This window comes from Lethenteron reissneri, chromosome 55 (genome assembly GCF_015708825.2).
Source record: "Lethenteron reissneri isolate LAM-NWPU_2019-01 chromosome 55, ASM1570882v1, whole genome shotgun sequence".
In the NCBI taxonomy this organism is placed as follows: domain Eukaryota; kingdom Metazoa; phylum Chordata; class Hyperoartia; order Petromyzontiformes; family Petromyzontidae; genus Lethenteron; species Lethenteron reissneri.
The window spans coordinates 5567942-5591351 of NC_083833.1; the positions used below are offsets into that span (position 1 = coordinate 5567942).

At 50.0% G+C, this 23410-nt stretch overlaps 1 protein-coding gene across 1 annotated transcript in view; it reads left to right on the forward strand.

Annotated features, from left to right (window-relative positions):
* Positions 1-21193, forward strand: part of LOC133356681 (uncharacterized protein DDB_G0271670-like) — a 191717-nt gene extending 170524 nt beyond the window's left edge. The window contains exons 2-3 of the mRNA XM_061574320.1: positions 10196-10834; positions 21033-21193. Of these exons, the coding sequence (XP_061430304.1) occupies positions 10196-10834; positions 21033-21154 (761 nt within the window). The 3' untranslated portion in view covers positions 21155-21193. The remainder of the gene's footprint in view (positions 1-10195; positions 10835-21032) is intronic.
* Positions 21194-23410: the final 2217 nt, after the last annotated feature.

Sequence of the window (23410 nt, forward strand, 5' to 3'; positions counted from 1 at the left end):
AGTCTAGAACTAGTGGCATCTACATCTGCCGAACGTGAAGAACCAGTGGCATATACATCTGCATAACAAGAAGAACCCAGTGGCATCTACATCTACATAATAATTTTGCAACTTTAAAGTCACTCCCCATGTTTAGTGTACACGCCGTACAACATGTTTGAAATCGACAGGAGTAAAATTGGACTCACGAACAAATCTTCTTATGAACAGACCTCTGGAACCTAACTTGTTCGTAAATAGAGAGGTCCCGGTATACTCTTCGGTTTGTTCGGTAAAGTCACGTAGGTTAAACAAGAAAACAAATACATTGAATCACGACGTTTCGGAGGCAACACAAGCTTCCGTCTTCAGGTGGAACCGTCACAGCAAAATTACTGTATTACAGTAAACCAAAGAGTATGGATCCTAGCAGTCACGAAAACTTCAAATCTAGAATGGAGTCCATGTATATCTCGCTAAATCGGCGAAAGACTCCTGTTAATCACGTGACTTCTGTGTAGCCATGGCCCACAATAAATACCTCTCCTTGCCCACTCTCCCCACCACCCTCTGTGAAAACAGACGCCGCTCTGTGCGGCTGTGGCGAGGCACTGATACCCAACCTCTTCCTCCTGATCTTCATCGCTCTTGACCATCCGCCCCCCCCCCCCTCCTGATTCTTCATTCCTTTTCCACCCTTTTCCTCATTTCCCCATTCTCTCTCTTTTCTCTCTTACCTCTCATGTCCCTTTATTCCTTCGGTGTACCACATCCTCGACGCGTAGTGCATGCCACGGGTACAATAGTCACCCGATTGTCAGCACTAAGGCGCGGCTGCGAAATATGAAAGTTGACGAACACGAAAGTTGACGAACACGCATTCAGACGCTGTCGCCTCGACAGACCTGGTTTCACCTGAGGACGGCTGCTTGCGTTGCGGCCGAAACGTCGTGAGAATTATTTTTATTATGTTTTATTTTTATTATTTTATTACTTCCCTTCTACGTGACTTTACCGAAAGAACCAAGAAGATAAACACAACGAACCCGTCGTTTGCCAATCAAGGCGCGTGCTCTATACCGTCATTGCATTTGTGCACTTCGGGAATATTCGTGTACACATGCAGGGAGAGGGAGTCAAGGGGAAGGGGTTGGGGGGCGCCCAGGCAACTACGTTTAATATGCGAACCTCCTCTAAGGCATATCTTTATCCAGCCCGTCCTTCACTCCTGCACGTGGAGTGATTAGAAGGCAGGACAAACGCGATGAGTCAGCACGTCGGGACAAAATATTCAGCGCATTCCAGCAACTACAAAGACGCCTGGCTCCCTCACCCCATTCCCGATCTCCACCCACCCACACTAGTCTCTCTGCCTCCTCCTGCCAAATTCAAATCCGCTACAATGCCAGGTCGATTGCTAATGGTGGTGGTGGTGGCGGCGGTGTTGCACGTCGCTAAAGACTGACTGATCAACAAAGGCCGTGTTTATTCAGCTACGTTCACTGTTGTCGGCATCTCTTGGGGTCTCGCGTCCTGCGTACAATGGGCGGCGTTTGATAGAGCCTCCAAATTGAGAGGAGGTCACGACCTACGAGCCTTGCCCAGCCTCAGACCGCATTCTTTTTCTCCCCCTCCCCCCCTCTTCCACATTCGCCTTCATACAGCCGGGCAGAAGAGCTCAAGCACCAGCAAGACAATGTTAAAAATGCAGGCTTTAGAAGGCGTTCAAGGTCGTTGTCGTGAAAGCCCCACACAAAAGTTGGATAACATCACGCACGTACAACGACAATGATCCCCCCCCCCACTCCCATGTAGATTTAAAGACTGTCTGGGGCAAGTGCTGCTAGCGAACATATATTGAAGCCGACCCTCTTTCAAGATGTCTGGTCAGTGTGAAAGCAAACATCCTGTCGGTGGGTTTCCAATCGCTGTCGCGAGTCGTGAAAGCAATGTCTAGCTCAGTGGCGCGAGCAAGGCATTGTAAGGCTGCACCTTTAACTTTATCTATTAAGGCCTGCATGGTACATGGCACGGAGGGGTGGTAGAGGGGGACTGATCGTAACCATCACCACGCCACGCCTGACTGTCTTTGTCTCCCCAATGCTGAGATTTGCTCACCGAATCAGGAACTTATTTTGAGGCTCAAGAGTTGACCCGCGTGCCAAAATATTTTCAGATAACACTCACCACTAATCCTGGCCGTGACCAGAAATAGAACTTGGATCTCTGAGATCACAGTGCAGTTAGATAGTAATTATATTACCTCCTCCTCCCCACCACCACCCTACCCACCAGAACGTTTCACTCACCGGCCTTTGATTATCTATGCTATGCACACAACATGCATTGAACACGTCGAAACACATACATATTCATATTCGTTGACTCTCATGTAATATACAAAGGCAGTCGTGACCGAGTGACTGATAGAAATTCTAATGATGTTCTACAAGCGTTAGCAAGCTCACAGTTGGCACAAATATAGCAAAGGCTCTGCTTATAAATATCAAAATAGCACAAACCAAGCATTTTGAATTCGCGAAACCAAATGGTGCGGCCTTTGAGGTGCAATTTGTTTCAATCAATGTCTGTGGCAAGGACAGCCTAGCGTTCTGCATTATTCTTGTCATGATTTCAGTTCCGTGCTGAACAATGCCAAATAAACAAGCCTCATAGGCGATTAACCGGAAAACTCGCCTCCACTCATATGCGGATGGTACTATTCTGTTCACCGCCATCAATTCTACCAATGCGTCTGGATTTGAGAGGCTCTTGGAATGCACCACTGCCCTGCAACAGTGGTTCTCCGCACAAAATCTTGCCCTTGATCAGTCAAAGTCAGTGGCCATCATGTTAGGTAGCAGGCAACGTTTCAATTCATCAGCACTCCCAACACACATACACAACTTTGGTCACAGAATCAGGTTCACCGCTCACGTCAGCTACCTCGGTGTCATCCTAGATTCAACTTTATCCTTCGACCGTCAAACCAATAATTTCATCAGTTCATGTAACTTTCACCTGAAGGCTCTCAGACACCTACGTCCTCTCATCTCCACCGAAACCGCCAACACATTGGCACGCTGCATATGTGGGTCTCGCCTCGACTATTGCAACTCCGTCCTAGTCCGGTCCTCCTCTGGCAACCTAAAAAAAACTTCAAAGACTACAAAACAACCTGATACGCATCGCCATTGGCCGCACTCAACCACTGCTTGACTCACTTGCCTCTCTCCGTGCCCTCCACTGGCTACCCATTGCCAGCAGGGTCACGTACAAGACCGCCTGCCTCTTCCACCGTGCCTTCACATCTGCCTGCCTCCCGTACCTCTCTTCATTATTGACGACTTGCAGCTCAGCACACGGCAGATGCCTGCACAGCGCGACTCACGACCTCCTCTTAATACCAAGATCCAGGATGGGCAAGTCTATGTGCCGATTCTCGGTGGCAGCCCCAACAGTCTGGAACGCGATCCCTCTGCACATTCGCAGCATCACCTGAAATGTCTCCTTCAAGAAACACTTAAAACTCACCTCTACGACCACGCTTTCAAGCGACTCTGAGCTTGGCTCCGCGTCTCTGAGTTGCGGCCTTCACGTCCGCAAATTTGCGCTCGTTATAAATTACATTATTATTATTAAAGTGGGCGATTCTTAAGTTGTTGCATCACGATTCCATTCGGCTCCAGGGGACAGCAACTCACGTGGTGAATTCCAGCACCACAGACAGCGCCACGCGTGGTTATGTCCAGGACCATGAACAGCACCTCACATTATGAATTCCAGCACCACGGACATCAACTTACGTGGTTAATTCCAGCACCACGGACAGCACCTCACATGGCGAATTCCAGCACCAAGGACAGCGCCTCACGTGGTCACATCCAGAACCACGAACAGCGCCTCATGAGCTGAATTGCAGTCACACAGACAGCGCCATGCATAGTCACTTCCAGGCCCATGGAGAGCGCTTCACCGTTAAAATCGATCAATTGTTATTGGACCTCTGCAGGAGGAGAATTTACCTTTCGATATTACAATGCTCTATGCAAATGTATTATATAGTAAGGTGGTGATACTGCGTTGGCCGTAGTGCAGAAGCACGATTTATAAAAACGCAACACATTTCTCAATAATCCCACCTTAAAAGGAAAATACATATCATACGGAACGTTTTAGGGCAATGGTTCTTATCCATAGGACGCATGATATGAATACGGGCCATTGCATATGTGCTGAATGCTAAATAGCATATGCCACATGTGCTATGAAGGAGGGTCGTTTCTATGAGTTATAGCCATTATTTATTTCAAGATAGTGGTGTCAAAGAATGGCAATATTCGACCGATTAACTTTTACATTGCGTTGTGCCGCCCATGTACAGCCGTAATAGTCCTTGATTGGCGGCGTTGTTATTGGATTCGTACACAGCGCATTAGTTTTAAAGTTGAGTGATTAAATTCTTGTTAATCATCGTACTCGCGTTCATTAATTGCAAGCGGCCTGACACCCCCACCACCCACCACCTCCCGCCACGACGCGCACGGCTCCACCATTATGGTGACGTTGTCATGAATAAAACATATGGGCGCTTAGTGAAAATTACCATACTTGGCGCTGGATCAAAGTTTGAGGTTTTTTTCTTTCCCTTCCGCGTGTAATTCTCAGCAACTTTTAATGATTTCAGCTATGAGCGGGATGCTCGATCATTTGTTTACACTACTGAGCAAGGGCGGTTTGGGAGGCATCGCCTTCTGCTCAGTGACACCGGCGCGCTGCAGATTGCTACGAGTTCAGGCAGGGCACGGGGTTGACAAAGGGTTCGTAGTTCGGTTGGGGCGCAGTGTTCTGCCTTGCCAGGCCCGTGGGGTAGCCGGCGGCCCCTGGTGGCCTTTAGTGCGGGCCACGACGACACACAACATGTGAGTTTCAAGTTTCAATTCTAGATTTGAAGCTTTCGTGACTGCAAGGATTCATACTATTAGTTTTTTCGGTAAAGTCACGTAGGTAAAAAATAAAATAAAAATTTATAAAAATAAAATAATAAAAATCACGACGTTTCGGAGGCAACACAAGTCTCGTCATCAGGTGGGACCGTCACAGCTAGATTTGCTGTATCAATTGATATTAAGTGATACAGCAAATCTGGCTGTGACGGTCCCACCTGATGACGGAGACTTGTGTTGCCTCCGAAACGTGGTGATTTTAATTTTTATTAATTTTTATTTCATTTTTTACCTACGTGACTTTACCGAAAAAACTAATAGTTCAAGTTTCAAGTTTCATTTATTAGGTGTAGCCCTGTGAGCCATGCGGCTCTTGAGTCGGGTGCAACCGCCACAAACAAAATATGAACAGAGGACATCTGAAAGCGACGACGCGCAACAGAAACATCCTGGGTAAACCAGCAAATCTTCCAGAAAATAAAACACCTAATTACAACGCTGTGTGCAAAAATCCCAGTGTGATGCAAGTCAAACAATAACAACCATAGGACAATTTAGATTAAAGTGAGAACACCCCATTGCGTCCCTGACGTCTGTACATTTGAAGTTTGCATGTTCTCTCTCGGTGGTCGCGTTGATTTCTCCCCGAGTCCTCCGGTTTTCCCGTCTAAATTTAGAATCATTGTGCGTTTAGAGTATGCGTTTGCTATACGTTAACATGTGATGATAAGCCACTTCGTTAAGCTATCATTTGTGCTCTTAGGTTTTGGTCGGTAAAGTCACGTAGGTGAAAATAAATGATAAAAATATTAGAAATAATAATTTAAATAAAATAATAAATCACGACGTTTTGGAGGCAACACAAGTCTCCTTCATCAGGTGAGACCGTCACAGCTAAATTTACTGTATCAAGTGTATCAAGTGATACAGTAAATGTATCACTTAAATGAGATACAGTAAATTTAGCTGTGACGGTCCCACCTGATGACGGAGACTTGTGTTGCCTCGGAAACGTCGTGATTTATTATTTTATTTCTATTATTACTTTCATTATTTTTATTATTTATTTTTACCTACATGACTTTACCGAAAAAAACTTAAGAGTATGAATCCTTGCAGTCACGAAAGCTTCAAATCTATCATTTGTGGCCAGGTCGCTTCTGAAAAAAAGAGCTATAATAGCTCTATCGGCCTTAGCTGCTAAAATAAAAAGTAGTTTTTTTTTAATCAGCACCAGGGACAGCGTCTTGCGTAGTAGGCAGAGGCGGAGAGAAAGTCGGTCTGGGCGGAGTGGTGGGGGGGGGGCTGCCACAGGGGGGCAAGGTTGTCGACAGCACGGAGGGCTGGGTGTAGAAAACGAATTCGAAACAACTCCGGGGCCACGCAGAGAGAGAATGAACAATCTGCCACTGACCCAAATCCCAAACTGTGCCGCATTAGCTTTGATTTTCGAGGACAATTTCGTTTATGAAATGTTTCCCGTTTCGTCAGGTGCGGCTTTTTTTTTCTTCTCATCTCAATTCACCCGGCCTTGTTAAAACAAAGCGGCAAATCAAGTGCCGCCCAATTCACAGGGGCTTCGTTTAACAAAATATTAAGACGCGCGGAGGCGTTGAGAAGGAGATGAAAACCATCGCGCTTGCCTCAAGACGAGCGGGCGACCACAGTGCAACATCTGCCACACGACGTACGACGAGCATAGACTACTCCTCGGGGGGGGGGGAGGGTGGGGTGGGGAGGGGGGATGGGGGGCACTATATGGAACTGGGTCAAACAATCCCAAAAGCTGGCGAACGCAATGAATTTTAAATTATTAGCGCGCATCTGCTTTGGAACGAGGCCCTGTTGTGGTATTAGCGTATGCTAATAGTAACTCTCACACACACACACACGACACAAGCGCCGCCAGACACCACCACCACCACACACACACACCCCACCACATACACACACACACGCACACAATACCCGGTGATTGTTTGAACACAAATTAGTGATTGTGTTGAGAGACTGGGGGAGAAGAAAGGGAACTCTGTGAATCGTAAATGAAACGCAATTATTCCAGCGCGCCTGCTTTTCTATCACAACGACGTCGATTAAGGAGGAGACCGGACGTTTAAACGCCCCCTGGCATCTCCCAACAACATCATCATCATCATCACCACGCCTCATCCCCAACGCCTGACATCTCACATTGATCAGCACCTCCGACAAGCACGGTTGGCTGTGTACGGTGCGAAAGAAAGTCAACTATACGTACGTGCCATCACATTTCAATTGCCCAGCTGTGCTTTGTTTGTATTTTCCCATCCGAGGGGAGGCTTCAGCTAACAGCTGTAACAGGCGAGGCCCAAGGTGATTCAATAACAGCGCCCGAAAGTGGTCATTATTCTGCCGGAATTGGTGTGGGGAGCGGGGGTGGGGGATGATGCTATGCAGAATGAGCCATTGCCCGAAACGTCGCCGATTATATCTTGATTTATTTAATTTGGTAACTGCTGACGAGCGTGCTGAGGGTGGAGGTGGGTGGTGTTCAGTGCTCAGACTTAATGTGGCTGTAGGACACTGGGTCTAAATATATGGGTGCAGCACACGAGTACACATATTCACTTTCAGATGTTTTTGATCATGTTTTTGTTTTTTGTTTGTTGCGGTTGCACCCGATTCAAGAGCCGAATGGCTCACAGGGCTATACCTAATACATTAACTTGAACTTGAGTAGGGACGTCCATGCAAACGTGCTGAACACACTCGGCCATGGAGTGCGTGGGAATTGTTTAGACGAACTGTCCCAATAGACACGTTTGGGTGATCATCTCCGCTAAGGGCGTTGAACAAGTGGTGGAAATGCCCGCGTTCCCATCACGGGGGGCAGTGTAGTCCTTATCGGTTAAACCACCTTTAAATTCCCATCGAGTAGGAGCGAACCCTTTGGGTGTTGTGTTCTCATTTACCGATCCCTTTGAGAGAGATTGTGATAAGAATGATGAACAAAGATGATGATGCTGGTGGTAGAGGTGGTGGACATAATGTTGGCACACTAGAGGGCACAGTTGATGCATCTGGCAGTCATCTCAGTCAGTCAACGTATGACACCTGGGACTGTCCCGTGACATCCTGCCAGCGAGTGTTCGACACTTCACGTTACCTTAAAGTGCACCTAGCCTGGCACAAGCGCCGTGATGATGTCACCGCAACTTAGTGGCAATTGGTGGTTGTTTTTGGTCTTAATGAAATGTATATTCTTTTATCCAGGCAAGCCTAAGTGAGTCTCAAGACTAAAACACGTGCCTCCGTACAAATAGATTTCATAATTACTCAATTGCTGTACTGACAATCTTACGCTCACCTTAGATAGGGCACGATTAGCGCATTCACGATGATAGGTTCATCCCAATCAATAATGCTTCGTATGATGATGATGCTGCTGCTAATGATGATGATGATGGTTGTTGATTATGGGTGAAGCCCAATATTCTACCCGCTGCGCTACATTGACCGCTTCGTGACACGGCCAAGCTGTAACTTTTTGTTTGTTTGTCTGTAGAGGTTCGCGTTTCGAACCAAGCGGAACGACCCTGGTTAATACAGCGCGCGTAATTAACCGTGAACAGCTGGCGTGAGATGGAGTGAAGTTGTTCTAAACCCAAAACAACAACAACAAAATAGGCAAATTGTGTGCCCGCGTACACGGATCCGAATTTGGCAAAAAATTGTAAGAAAGATAGAAAACGAAATATATCACGTCGCGAAAAAAACCACACACATCAGCATCGCCCCCTACTGCAAGACAACTGGCAAACCCCCTGTACCAATCTGTGCAACAAAAGCACCACTGTGAAAACCTCGCCGCTATAGGAATGGAGGGAATACCTAATGTACCTAATGATTTAATTTGGAGTGATTGCTCCTCGGACACAATCTCCCTCTCTCTGGGCGCGTGCGAGCGCGCGTGCGTGCGCGTGCGAGCAGTGTTTCTGGGGCTGCTGTAACCATGGATGCGAGGCTAACACTCGCCCACGGAGAGAGAGATAGAGAGAGAGCGAGAATGTTGGTGGGAGAGAGCGAGAGAGGGTGGGGGAGAATCGTAGGGTGAGCCGGGGAGGAGGGCAAGGGAGTGGGGTGGGGTGTCTGGTGGATGGTGAGTGTGGTAATTGTAGGAGGGAGGAGGAGGTGGTGCTAGCGGCGAGGGGAGGGTACGAGAATGTTGGGGGGGGAGGGGTGGTAGATGGGATTGGGTGTAGGGGGGGTCCGGTTTGGGGAGACGCGGGGAGGAGGAAGCGGAGGGAGGGGAGGAGGAGGTGGAATACCCTTTATCCACGACGCCAGCTCAACAAGATCGGCAGAGTTGCGGCGCATCGCCCGATCACTCGCTCCCTCGTGCGCTCTCTCTCTCTCTTGCTCCATCTCTGTCTCTCGCTCCCTCTCTCTGTCTCTCTTGCTCCATCTCCGTCTCTCGCTCCCTCTCTGTCTCTCGCTCCTCATCAGCAGGAACCTCCGAGCACGCGATCGGAGTGACACACGCATGTCCAGGCTGTGGTGCTCCGGCACAGCACGGGGGGTGGCTGCTCTACTGACGTTTTCCGACTGCCACGCTCGTCGTGCTCTCCGTTGGCGTCTGTTTGTGTTGTTGTTGTTGCTGCTGCTGCTGTTGTTGTTGTTGACGGGCGCTCGCGTGTCTCAAAATCGCCCCACGAGAGGCGGGCAAAGGGGCTGGGCGAGGATGGATGAACGAGCTGACTGACGGCCGCTAGGGAGGTGGACGCGATACGAGAGGCGGCGTGAAAGCGAAGTTGTGAGCGCGTCTAGAGGAGGAGATCCGAGGCGGTGGCGGTGGAGGAGCGAATGGAACAAGAACTCCCGTGGCACAAGACAGAGGACATCTGCCGAGTGATATAGCCCGAAGCTTCGTGGACAGCACCATCGGCATCGCCTGGCGCGACGAACAACAGCAGCAGCATCATCATCACAAGCAGCAGCCGCGTCAGCAAAGTGCGGACAGCGATGCGACCGAGAGAATCGACGATGCATCATCAGCGGCGGCACCACGGAGGGCACTGAATGAGGATCGTCACCGCGGGTAACGGCAAAGATCGGCAGAAGTAAACAGCAGAAGCGACATCGACAACAGCTGCCTCAACCACAGAACCAACAGCTTTAGCAGCAGCAGCAGCAGCAGCAGCAGCTGGACAGCATCGCCAACAGCAGCAACGGCGTTGGCACCACGGCGTCATCATCATCAGCATCGGCGTTGTCAACAGCGCAATAAGCGGTGACCAGCAGCTACAGCGCCATCGAAAGCGGAAGCACAAGCGATATCGACACCGTCAGAATCATCATCATCAGCAGTAGCAGCAGCATCATCAGCAGAAGCAACAGCAGCAGCATCAGCAGCAACAGCAGCATCACCATCATCATCAGCAGCAGCAGCAGTAGCAGCATCAGCAGCAGCAGCATCATCAGCAGTAGCAGCAGCAGCATCACCATCATCAGCAGCAGCAACAGCAGCAGTAGCAGCATCATCAGCAGTAGCAGCAGCATCACCATCATCAGCAGCAGCAACAGCAGCAGTAGCAGCATCATCAGCAGTAGCAGCAGCAGTATCAGCATCACCATCATCAGCATCACCATCATCAGCAACAGCAGCAGCATCATCATCAGCAGCAGCTGTAGCAGCATCACCATCAGCAAGAGCAGCATCATCAGCAACAGCAGCAGCATCGCCATCATCAGCAGCATAATCATCAGCAAGAGCAGCAGCATCATCAGCAAGAGCAGCAGCATCAGCAGCAGCATCATCAGCAAGAGCAGCAGCATCATCAGCATCAGCAACAGCAGCAGTACCATCATCAGCAGCAGCAGCATCCGCAAGAGCAGCAGCAGCGAGGAAGAGGATGACAGCGCCACGTGTGAGTGAATGTTCGCGCACATGAATGGATCATGAAGGCAGCTCTGGGTCACCAATCATCACCGGGACATCGGGGATTTACACTCATGTAGAGACTGTCCTGTAGTGTAGACACTGTCCTGTAGTGTAGACAGTGTCTTGTAGTGTAGAGACTGTCCTGTAGTGTAGACACTGTCCTGTAGTGTAGAGACTGTCCTGTAGTGTAGTCACTGTCCTGTAGTGTAGACAGTGTCTTGTAGTGTAGACACTGTCCTGTAGTGTAGACACTGTCCTGTAGAGACTGTCCTGTAGTGTAGAGACTGTCCTGTAGTGTAGAGACTGTCCTGTAGTGTAGACACTGTCCTGTAGAGACTGTCCTGTAGTGTAGACACTGTCCTGTAGTGTAGTCACTGTCCTGTAGTGTAGTCACTGTCCTGTAGAGACTGTCCTGTAGTGTAGATACTGTCCTGTAGTGTAGAGACTGTCCTGTAGAGACTGTCCTGTAGTGTAGAAACTGTCCTGTAGTGTAGAGACTGTCCTGTAGTGTAGACACTGTCCTGTAGATACTGTCCTGTAGTGTAGAGACTGTCCTGTAGTGACTGTCCTGTAGTGTAGAGACTGTCCTGTAGTGTAGAGACTGTCCTGTAGTGTAGTCACTGTCCTGTAGTGTAGAGACTGTTCTGTAGTGTAGAGACTGTCCTGTAGTGTAGTCACTGTCCTGTAGTGTAGACACTGTCCTGTAGTGTAGACACTGTCCTGTAGTGTAGTCACTGTCCTGTAGTGTAGTCACTGTCCTGTAGTGTAGAGACTGTCCTGTAGTGTAGTCACTGTCCTGTAGTGTAGACACTGTCCTGTAGTGTAGAGACTGTCCTGTAGTGTAGTCACTGTCCTGTAGTGTAGACACTGTCCTGTAGTGTAGACACTGTCCTGTAGTGTAGACACTGTTCTGTAGACACTGTCCTGTAGTGTCGTCACTGTCCTGTAGTGTAGAGACTGTCCTGTAGTGTAGACACTGTCCTGTAGAGACTGACCTGTAGTGTAGACACTGTCCTGTAGTGTCGTCACTGACCTGTAGTGTAGACACTGTCCTGTAGTGTAGACACTGTCCTGTAGAGACTGACCTGTAGTGTAGACACTGTCCTGTAGTGTAGTCACTGTCCTGTAGTGTAGTCACTGTCCTGTAGTGTAGTCACTGTCATGTAGTGTAGTCACTGTCCTGTATTCACTGTCCTGTAGTGTAGTCACTGTCCTGTAGTGTAGTCACTGTCCTGTAGTGTAGAGACTGTCCTGTAGTGTAGACACTGTCCTGTAGTGTAGTCACTGTCCTGTAGCCACTGTCCTGTAGTGTAGACACTGTCCTGCAGTGTAGACACTGTCCTGTAGTGTAGAGACTGTCCTGTAGACACTGTCCTGTAGTGTAGACACTGTCCTGTAGTGTAGTCACTGTCCTGTTGTGTAGAGACTGTCCTGTAGACACTGTCCTGTAGTTACTGTCCTGTAGTGTGGACACTGTCCTGTAGTGTAGACACTGTCCTGTAGACACTGTCCTGTAGTGTAGTCACTGTCCTGTAGTGTAGTCACTGTCCTGTAGTTTAGACACTGTCCTGTTGTGTAGACACTGTCCTGTAGAGACTGTCCTGTAGTGTAGACACTGTCCTGTAGTCTAGTCACTGTCCTGTAGTTTAGAGACTGTCCTGTAGTGTAGACACTGTCCTGTAGTGTAGACACTGTCCTGTAATGTAGAGACTGTCCTGTAGTGTAGACACTGTCCTGTAGTCACTGTCCTGTAGTGTAGAGACTGTCCTGTAGTGTACACACTGTTCTGTAGTGTAGTGACTGTCCTGTAGTGTAGTCACTGTCCTGTAGTGTAAAGACTGTCCTGTCCTGTAGTCACTGTCCTGTAGTGTAGTCACTGTCCTGTAGTGTAGATACTGTCCTGTAGTCACTGTCCTGTAGTGTAGAGACTGTCCTGTAGTGTAGTCACTGTCCTGTAGTGTAGAGACTGTCCTGTAGTGTAGACACTGTCCTGTAGACACTGTCCTGTAGTGTAGTCACTGTCCTGTAGTGTAGACACTGTCCTGTAGTGTAGAGACTGTCCTGTAGACACTGTCCTGTAGTGTAGTCACTTTAGTGTAGTCACTGTCATGTAGTGTAGTCACTGTCCTGTAGTGTAGTCACTGTCCTGTAGCCACTGTCCTGTATTGTAGTCACTGTCCAATATCTTGAGGTGCTGATCTGGCTGATCCCAGCTTATCCAGATCACGGTGGGAGATTAAAACCTACAGTGTATTATGATGATGGTGGTAGTAGTTGTAGTAGTAACACCACCGCTGTAGTAATCATAATTGGCCATGGTCTATCCACTGCTGAATGAAGGCATCACGATATTCGTCGTCATCCCTGGCTGTCACGCGATGCTAGGGCACGATCCATCACCCCCCGCGGTGTTGCGTGGGTGACCTTTCGTCGATTTTCTCTCTCCGATCTAGTTTGCATCCTTTGACTGACGTTCCGTCACCAGCCTCGCACCCAACACCGATGATACGGACCAAGCAATCGGATCTTTTATCATCTCTCACGCACACGCAAAGCCCCGGCAGTGATTCGTTTTTAAACCATTGAAGCTGCGTGAGCTAAAGCAGGCGCCGAGATTGTAAACGTCCGACGTTTCGGTCGACTTGTTGGCTGCCTTGGGCAGAGGTGAGTGGAGGCACGCAACTGCACACCCCGTTAGAGTTAGGGGTGCCGCTTTGGCGAGATGTTAACTACCTCGCCTGGTATGCAGGAGGTCCTGGGTTCGATCTATGACGCCTGCTGCTGCTGAATATTTGGAGTTTGCGTTTGGGGGGTATCTGGATGCTGTCAATTTCCATGTCACAAGCCACTTCTGAAAGGGAGTTCATGCAGCTCAGTGAGCCTTTCCTAGCAACAATAAAATAGTTTACAGTTTAACACGTAGCAGGCTTTCGCGACCAATATTATTCATAATAAACGTTGTTGGGTTTAGATCGCGTTATTTATAAATGTGTCGTAACCCTCCACCACCCGACACGGCCAATCAGCAAAAAAAGTGTCACGTTGACAAAAGACAAAATAGTTCACTGCTCTAGCCCACCGGTGTGTTGAAGAGTGAAACCACAACATTTACAATTTTTGAGTACTCACAAATTGTACATGTTGTGGTTTCAAAAATTGTAAATTGTCAACGCGACACTTTTTTGCTGATTGGCCGTGTCGGGTGTTGGAGGGTTACGACACATTTATAAATAACGCGATCTAAACCCAAAAACGTTTAAAAAATAGTTTACAGTTTAGTTTAGAGTGCTGCACGCCATAGGCAATCAAACACGTGTGAGTGTTGAACATTTGTATACGATCTAAACGAATGTATCATAAACTAAAGCCATGCATATTTACAATGAATATTCCTTTGACAGTACGCTTAAGGAGGAGGTCTCTCCCGGCGTTTGTGGGATTGTTTGATCATACTTCACCACGCTGTTCAGTGCGGGTTTGGTGAACGATGGGGGGGGTGGGTGGGTTGGCCCAATTCAGATCATTGACTCGCTATTGATGGCAGCCGTGGCCTGGATTCGAACTCAGGTGGCCGGATTCATAGCGCTGTGAGCGAACACACCCGGCAAGCCATAAACGGTGTGTACTGCTGCAGCAATCGAATAGCCTGTAACAGACTGTTGGGGCAAGTGCTGTTAGCGAGCACCTATGAAAGCCGACACGTCACACGAGGGGGTGGGTGAGCCATTAGGGGAAGCTCAAGACCGGCTCAGATAATCGTCACTGATGTTGGCCGTGAGCGGGAATCGAACCCGGGTCGCCAGGTAGGTGCAGCGCATTAATTGATCTTCCACTCACACGCGTGTGTATGAGTGTGTGTCAGCTACATATTTATTTAAGCTCATCTTGGGTATCGTCTAGTTCGGATTCAGCCTCAAATGAGTACCTGGTGCGGTGTGCAAACATCGCAACTGGGGAGACAAAGGCGGCCGGGCGTGGTGCTGGCCACCCACCCCCTCGTGTGCCGTGCCGGCCTTCATAGGTGCTCGCCAACAGCACTTGTCCCTACAGTCTGTTAAGGCTATACGGGAAAAATGTGTCTCTGTCTTTGTGTAAGCTATACGTATTTAAACCGGTCTTGGGTCTCCTCTAGGTCGACGCAGCCTTAAATTACTACCTGGTGCAGTATGTAGACATCAGAATTGTTGGGTGGGGGGGTATCAGAAACCAACGGAGGCCGTATGATTGTGGTCCTTGCCTCACTGCCACCACCGCCACCACCACCACCACCTCCGCCACCACCACCCTCATCACCACCACCACCGCCACCACCACCGCCACCACCGCCACCACCACCGCCACCACCGCCACCACCGCCACCGCGGCCACCGCCGTCACCGCCACCACCGCCACCACCCCCACCACCACCGCCACCACCGCCACCACCACCCCCACCACCGCCACCAACGCCACCGCCACCCCCACCACCGCCACCACCCCCACCACCGCCACCCCCACCGCCACCCCCACCACCGCCACCGCCACCGCCACCCCCACCACCGCCACCACCCCCACCACCGCCACCCCCACCGCCACCCCCACCACCGCCACCAACGCCACCGCCACCCCCACCACCGCCACCACCCCCACCACCGCCACCCCCACCGCCACCCCCACCACCACCCCCACCACCGCCACCCCCACCACCGCCACCGCCACCACCACTGCCACCGTCACCACCTCCGCCACCCCCACCACCACCACCACACACTCTCCGCCATGCACCCTTGCCGGCATTAATAGGTGCTCGCTAACCACACTTGCCCCTGCTACGTACAGCCTGTTCTTGTCTAAGGGGCGAGGTGGGGGGGGGGGTGAGACGTTGCATGCGTAACATCACACGTGGCATCGTGTTCCCTGACCATCTACACCCAGGTCGGGTTCACGCTCGTTGGCATCACCCTCTAAGAGCCGAGCTCTCCGTAATTATTCCTTATAATGCGGGGGGTTAACATTCCCTCTAGGTAGACTCAGCCCCAATACCATTCCTTCGCGAGATAGATCGATACGAGCAGCGGGAAGACAAAGGCGGCCGGGCACACGTGGTCTGTCAACCCAGCCACCGCCATAGCCTTGCCAGTTCAAACCTGAGCCGCTACTCTGAATCAGAATATAGATTTTTGTTTTTTAACCGGAGGAATCCGATGATAAGGTAAATTCTTTCCCTCGCCCCCCCCCCCCACAGATTTCCAGAAGCTCCGAATGCATTTCCACTTAAAATGTAAAATGTTTAAATAGCTTCTAATCGCACAAACCCCATCGTGCAACTGTTATAATAGGTGCTCGCTAACAATTGCGCTCGCTTCTGCCAAGTCGGCATCGCCTGTTCGCGTGACACCGTGTCCCAGTGTGCTTGACGTTAACTCGTCCCACGCGAGTTTAAATGCTTAATTTAATTTGAGGGTAAACAAAGAGGGCTGGCGCAGGGATTTAGGGAATGAGGCCATGGATTTTGTCCTGGTTACGTGGTCGTCTTTATCATTATCATCATCATAATCATTATCGTCATCATTATTGTCATAATCATCATCATAATCAACAATATAATCATCAATATCGTCATCATTATCGTCATCATCATAATCATCATCATCGTCATCATCATCATCGTCATCATCATTATCGTCATTATCGTCATCATCGTCATCATCATCATTATCGTCATTATCGTCATTATCGTCATCATCAAAATCATCATCATCGTCATCATCATCGTCATCATCATCATCATTATCGTCATCATCATGATCATCATTATCTTCATCATCATCATTATCGTCATCATTATCGTCATCATCATTATCGTCATCATCATCATTATCGTCATCATCATCATCGTCATCATTATCGTCATCATCATTATCGTCATCATCATTATCATCATCATCGTCATCATCATCATTATCGTCATCATCATTATCATCATCATCGTCATCATCATCATTATCATCATTATCGCCATAATCATAATCATCGTCGTGGTGGTGGTGGTGAGGGTCCATGAAGAGTCTAATCGAAGTGGTCTGCTGGCCTGTGCTGGTCTCTCTCGAGTAGCGACTGCAGCACGGGGCTCCCACGTGTTTCCTCCCCTAAGAAGACTTCGTCATACTGTGAACTACAGCGTTGAACAATAAGAAATTATTAAATAATAATCAATTACTTTTTATTTTGCCAAGCCAAAACACGATGAGGAAATAATTCTAGATTTGAAGCGTTCGTGACTCCAAGGATTCATATTCTTAGGTGTTTTCAGTAAAGTCACGTAGGTAAAACATTAAAATTAATAAAAGATGAGAAAATAATGAATCTTACCACACCCGTCAATAACACTGGGGCCTTGAAATAAAAAAGATACGTAATAATCGACGTTTCGGGCAATAGCCCACCATCGTAGTGAGGCTCGTGTTACCGGATAATGAGCTCGGTGTACTAATTTGATCCCATGAAGGTAATTTGTCCGCAACGCTGCATATTCATTTCCTTTTAAGACCACGCAGCGATGTCAGCTGCAGCAGTACCATCAAATACTTAGACCAAAACCCTCGTGATCATAATAATAATAACAACACTTCGTAGCCCCTTCGATCAATCTACTTACGGATGAAGGCCGTCCCTTCATTATGTGAGCAGTTTAATGACCGTACTTCACCACGCCGGTCAGTGCGGATTGGTGAAGGAGTGGGGCGAGTGTCCGTAAACGGTTATGGATGTCACGGCCCGCTGATGTGAGCCGTCGCTGGGAATTCAACTCCCTAACTCGGCTCACCAGACCGTGAGCTCAGTGCACTCATCACTGCATGACCGCCTCCGCCTCCCAACATACAAAACCGGTTGAGAAGTAAAATGATGCGGCGATGCTGCCGCTGCTGTGTTGGTAGTTGGCGCTCACTGACGGCTCACAGCCAACTCAACTCACGCATCGATCCACGAACACTCGGCGGTTGGGAATCGAACTCAGGTGTGCCAGGTTCTTCACGGAGTGGAACTCCCCTCTGCGTTGTGATGTTAGCAGTGGCAGGGAATCGATCTCAGGTGTGCCAGGTTCTTCACGGAGTGGAACTCGCTCTGCGTTGTGATGTTAGCAGTGGCAGGGAATAGAACTCAGGTGTGCCAGGTTCTTCACGGAGTGGAACTCCCCTCTGCGTTGTGATGTTAGCAGTGGCAGGGAATCGAACTCAGATGTGCCAGGTTCTTCACGGAGTGTAGCTCCCTCTGTGTTGTGATGTTAGCAGTGGCAGGGAATCGATCTCAGGTGTGCCAGGTTCTTCACGGAGTGGAACTCCCCTCTGTGTTGTGATGTTAGCAGTGGCAGGGAATCGAACTCAGATGTGCCAGGTTCTTCACAGAGTGGAACTCCCCTCTGCGTTGTGATGTTAGCAGTGGCAGGGAATCGAACTCAGGTGTGCCAGGTTCTTCACTGTGTAGAACTCCCTCTGTGTTGTGATGTTAGCAGTGGCAGGGAATCGAACTCAGGTATGCCAGGTTCTTCACGGAGTGGAACTCACTCTGTGTTGTGATGTTAGCAGTGGCAGGGAATCAAACTCAGGTGTGCCAGGTTCTTCACTGTGTGTAACTCCCTCTGTGTTGTGATGTTAGCAGTGGCAGGGAATCGATCTCAGGTGTGCCAGGTTCTTCACGGAGTGGAACTCACTCTGCGTTGTGATGTTAGCAGTGGCAGGGAATCGATCTCAGGTGTGCCAGGTTCTTCACGGAGTGGAACTCCCTCTGTGTTGTGATGTTAGCAGTGGCAGGGAATCGATCTCAGGTGTGCCAGGTTCTTCACGGAGTGGAACTCCCTCTGTGTTGTGATGTTAGCGGTGGCAGGGAATCGAACTCAGGTGTGCCAGGTTCTTCACGGAGTGGAACTCCCCTCTGTGTTGTGATGTTAGCGGTGGCAGGGAATCGATCTCAGGTGTGACAGGTTCTTCACGGAGTGGAACTCCCTCTGCGTTGTGATGTTAGCAGTGGCAGGGTATCGAACTCAGGTGTGTCAGGTTCTTCACGGAGTGGAACTCCCCTCTGTGTTGTGATGTTAGCGGTGGCAGGGAATCGATCTCAGGTGTGCCAGGTTTTTCACGGAGTGGAACTCCCTCTGCGTTGTGATGTTAGCAGTGGCAGGGTATCGAACTCAGGTGTGTCAGGTTCTTCACGGAGTGGAACTCCCCTCTGTGTTGTGATGTTAGCAGTGGCAGGGAATCAAACTCAGGTGTGCCAGGTTCTTCACGGAGTGGAACTCCCTCTGAGTTGTGATGTTAGCAGTGGCAGGGAATCAAACTCAGGTGTGCCAGGTTCTTCACGGAGTGTAACTCCCTCTGTGTTGTGATGTTAGCAGTGGCAGGGAATCGATCTCAGGTGTGCCAGGTTCTTCACTGTGTGGAACTCCCTCTGTGTTGTGATGTTAGCAGTGGCAGGGAATCGATCTCAGGTGTGCCAGGTTCTTCACGGAGTGGAACTCCCTCTGTGTTGTGATGTTAGCAGTGGCAGGGAATCGATCTCAGGTGTGCCAGGTTCTTCACGGAGTGGAACTCCCTCTGTGTTGTGATGTTAGCAGTGGCAGGGAATCGAACTCAGGTGTGCCAGGTTCTTCACGGAGTGGAACTCCCCTCTGTGTTGTGATGTTAGCGGTGGCAGGGAATCGATCTCAGGTGTGCCAGGTTCTTCACGGAGTGGAACTCCCTCTGCGTTGTGATGTTAGCAGTGGCAGGGAATCGAACTCAGGTGTGTCAGGTTCTTCACGGAGTGGAACTCCCCTCTGTGTTGTGATGTTAGCAGTGGCAGGGAATCAAACTCAGGTGTGCCAGGTTCTTCACGGAGTGGAACTCACTCTGTGTTGTGATGTTAGCAGTGGCAGGGAATCGATCTCAGGTGTGCCAGGTTCTTCACGGAGTGGAACTCCCTCTGTGTTGTGATGTTAGCAGTGGCAGGGAATCGATCTCAGGTGTGCCAGGTTCTTCACGGAGTGGAACTCCCCTCTGTGTTGTGATGTTAGCAGTGGCAGGGAATCAAACTCAGGTGTGCCAGGTTCTTCACGGAGTGGAACTCCCTCTGCGTTGTGATGTTAGCAGTGGCAGGGAATCAAACTCAGGTGTGCCAGGTTCTTCACGGAGTGGAACTCACTCTGTGTTGTGATGTTAGCAGTCGCAGGGAATCGATCTCAGGTGTGCCAGGTTCTTCACGGAGTGGAACTCCCTCTGTTTTGTGATGTTAGCAGTGGCAGGGAATCGAACTCAGGTGTGCCAGGGTCTTCACGGTGTGGAACTCCTTCTGTGTTGTGATGTTAGCAGTGGCAGGGAATCGAAATCAGGTGTGCCAGGGTCTTCACGGTGTGGAACTCCCTCTGTGTTGTGATGTTAGCAGTGGCAGGGAATCGATCTCAGGTGTGCCAGGTTCTTCAGGGAGTGGAACTCCCTCTTTGTTGTGATGTTAGCGGTGGTTGGGAATCGAACTCAGCTGTTCGGATTCGCAGTGCGTTAACCACTGCACAATCGTCCCCCTCACCTCCCCCCTTTGCGCCCCCCCCCCCCCAACTCCTTACCCTCACACCACCCATGCCCCGCCCCCCCCCCTCCCCAAATATTAAATATAGAGGTCGAAAATTCGGAATGCTTTACACTTTGGTTGGATTAGCAGCTAAGGGTTCACAAGTAAATAACAGCGGGAAATATAGCGCCGGTCAGAGGTTAATAAATCACTTTGTTCCACGTTATATACGATGCACAAGAACACACACTGCAAATGCACACACACACATACAGAGACAAAGATCACCCGTATAGCCTTAGCAGACTGTAGGAGCAAGTGCTGTTAGGGAACTACCATCAGCCAGCCGGGTTGCTCACTATCAGAGGAGAGCGGCTCTTAATCGGAAGGCCTCGAGTTCAACTCCTGCTTGGGTTTATTGACTCGTCCCATCATCACTCCCGGGGTCGATAAATCGAGCACCACTTGGTGGCAGTTTGCGGGGAAATCAACGGCGGTTGTCCTGTGGGTCGACTCACCCCTCCCACCTCGGCCAGCGCCATAGGAATGTGGAATTACCACCACTGGCTCAGGGCTGGAGACGACAGATGAGCATCCGATGCTCATTTTGATCGCACGACATTCGCGTCGTCGAGCCACACAGCTTCTCTCTGTGTCCTTCGCAGCCACGGGGCGAGCGCGGCTGGCGATGGAGACTAGCAGCGGAGCGAGCCTGACCCAACCCAGAGGCCGTCGCCTCCTCGTCGTCCTCCTCCTGCCAGGAGCGACCTCCACCCAGCGCCGCTGACACCCGCGTCGTCCTTAACCCACCACCACACTCCACGGGTTCGACTCCACCACTCTCTTCGCCCTCGCATGGCTACGCTTTGGACGCACATCCGCGCGTGGAACAGGAGGCGCGCCTCGCTGGGGTGGCAGCAGCGGCAGCAGCCCCAACTCGCGCTGCTGTGCGTCTCTCACTGCCTGCTGCTGCTGCTGCTGATGATGATGGTGATGCTGGTGCTCGGGACACCGTCGAGTCAAAGCCACGCCGCAGACGCCGCAGCTGCCCCCGTCACCGCTGTGAAGGTCGTGGCCGGGAAAATGTTCACGCTGAGGAATTGCCCCGGAGCAGAGACCGGAGCGACGGCATCTCCCTCGCCTGTGTGCCGTGCGGTAAGGGCGGGGCCCGGCGGGGGGGGGTATTTGTGTGTGTGTGTTGAGCTTCTTCTTGGTTCTTTCGGTAAAGTCACGTAGAATGGAAATAATACAATAATTAAAATAAAAGATAATAAAATAATTCTTACGACGTTTTGGCCACAACACAAGCAGCCGTCCTCAGGTGAAGAACAGGTCTTTCAAGAGACAGAGTCTGAATGTTTTCTCGACAGACCTGTTCTTCACCTGTCTGTCGAGAAGACAGAGTCTGAATGTCTTCTCGACAGACCTGTTCTTCACCTGAGGACGGCTCCTTGCGTTGTGGCCGAAACGTCGTGAGAATTATTTTATTATGTTTTATTTTTATTATTTTATTATTTCCCTTCTACGTGACTTTACCGAAAGAACCAAGAAGATGAATCCCTGCAGTCACGAAAGCTTTAAATCGAAATGTGTTGAGCTTCTTTCGCACCGTACGTAGCCGACCGTGCTTGTCGGAGGTGCGGGGGAAAGGCAACAAACGATGTATGTTGAACCTCCTTCGCACCGTACGTAGCCAACCGTGATAATCGGAGGTGCGGGAGTGAGTGAGATGCTGGGTGGGTGGACGAGTGAGGTTCTGAATGGGTAAGCAAGCTGCTGGGGTGGGTGGGTGAGTGGTTGAGCGAGTGTGTTGCTGTGTTCGGTGAGCTGCTGGGAGCAAGAATGAGCTGATTTGTGAGTGGGGGATTGGTTTGGTAGGTGGGTTTCTGAGTGTGTTTTTGAGCTGGTGAGTGAGTGCATTGATGGGCGAGTGAGCTGGTGGGTGATTGAGTTTCTAGACGAGTGAGTTGTGGGTGAGTGAGCTGGTGGGTGATTGAGTTTCTAGATGAGTGAGTTGGTGGGTGATTGAGTTTGTAGATGAGTGAGTTGGTGGTGAGTGAGCTGGTGGGTGATTGAGTTTCTAGATGAGTGAGTTGGTGGGTGATTGAGTTTCTAGATGAGTGAGTTGGTGGGTGAGTGAGCTGGTGGGTGATTGAGTTTCTAGATGAGTGAGCTGGTGGGTGAGTGAGCTGGTGGGTGATTGAGTTTCTATATGAGTGAGTTTGTGGGTGAGTGAGCTGGTGGGTGATTGAGTTTCTAAATGAGTGAGTTGGTGGGTGAGTGAGCTGGTGGGTGATTGAGTTTCTAGTTGAGTGAGTTGGTGGGTGAGCGAGCTGGTGGGTGATTGAGTTTCTAGATGAGTGAGTTGGTGGGTGATTGAGTTTCTAGATGAGTGAGTTGGTGGTGAGTGAGCTGGTGGGTGATTGAGTTTCTAGATGAGTGAGTTGGTGGGTGATTGAGTTTCTAGATGAGTGAGTTGGTGGGTGAGTGAGCTGGTGGGTGATTGAGTTTCTAGATGAGTGAGCTGGTGGGTGAGTGAGCTGGTGGGTGATTGAGTTTCTATATGAGTGAGTTTGTGGGTGAGTGAGCTGGTGGGTGATTGAGTTTCTAAATGAGTGAGTTGGTGGGTGAGTGAGCTGGTGGGTGATTGAGTTTCTAGTTGAGTGAGTTGGTGGGTGAGCGAGCTGGTGGGTGATTGAGTTTCTAGATGAGTGAGTTGGTGGGTGAGGGAGCTGGTGGGTGATTGAGTTTCTAGCTGAGTGAGTTGGTGGATGAGAGAGCTGGTGGGTGATTGCGTTTCTAGATGAGTGAGCTGGTGGGTGAGTGAGCTGGTGGGTGATTGAGTTTCTAGATGAGTGAGCTGGTGGGTGAGTGAGGTGGTGGGTGATTGAGTTTCTAGATGAGTGAGTTGGTGGGTGAGGGAGCTGGTGGATGATTGAGTTTTCTAGACGAGTGAGTTGGTGGGTGAGTGAGCTGGTGGGTGATTGAGTTTCTAGATGAGTGAGTTGGTGGGTGAGTGAGCTGGTGGGTGATTGAATTTCTA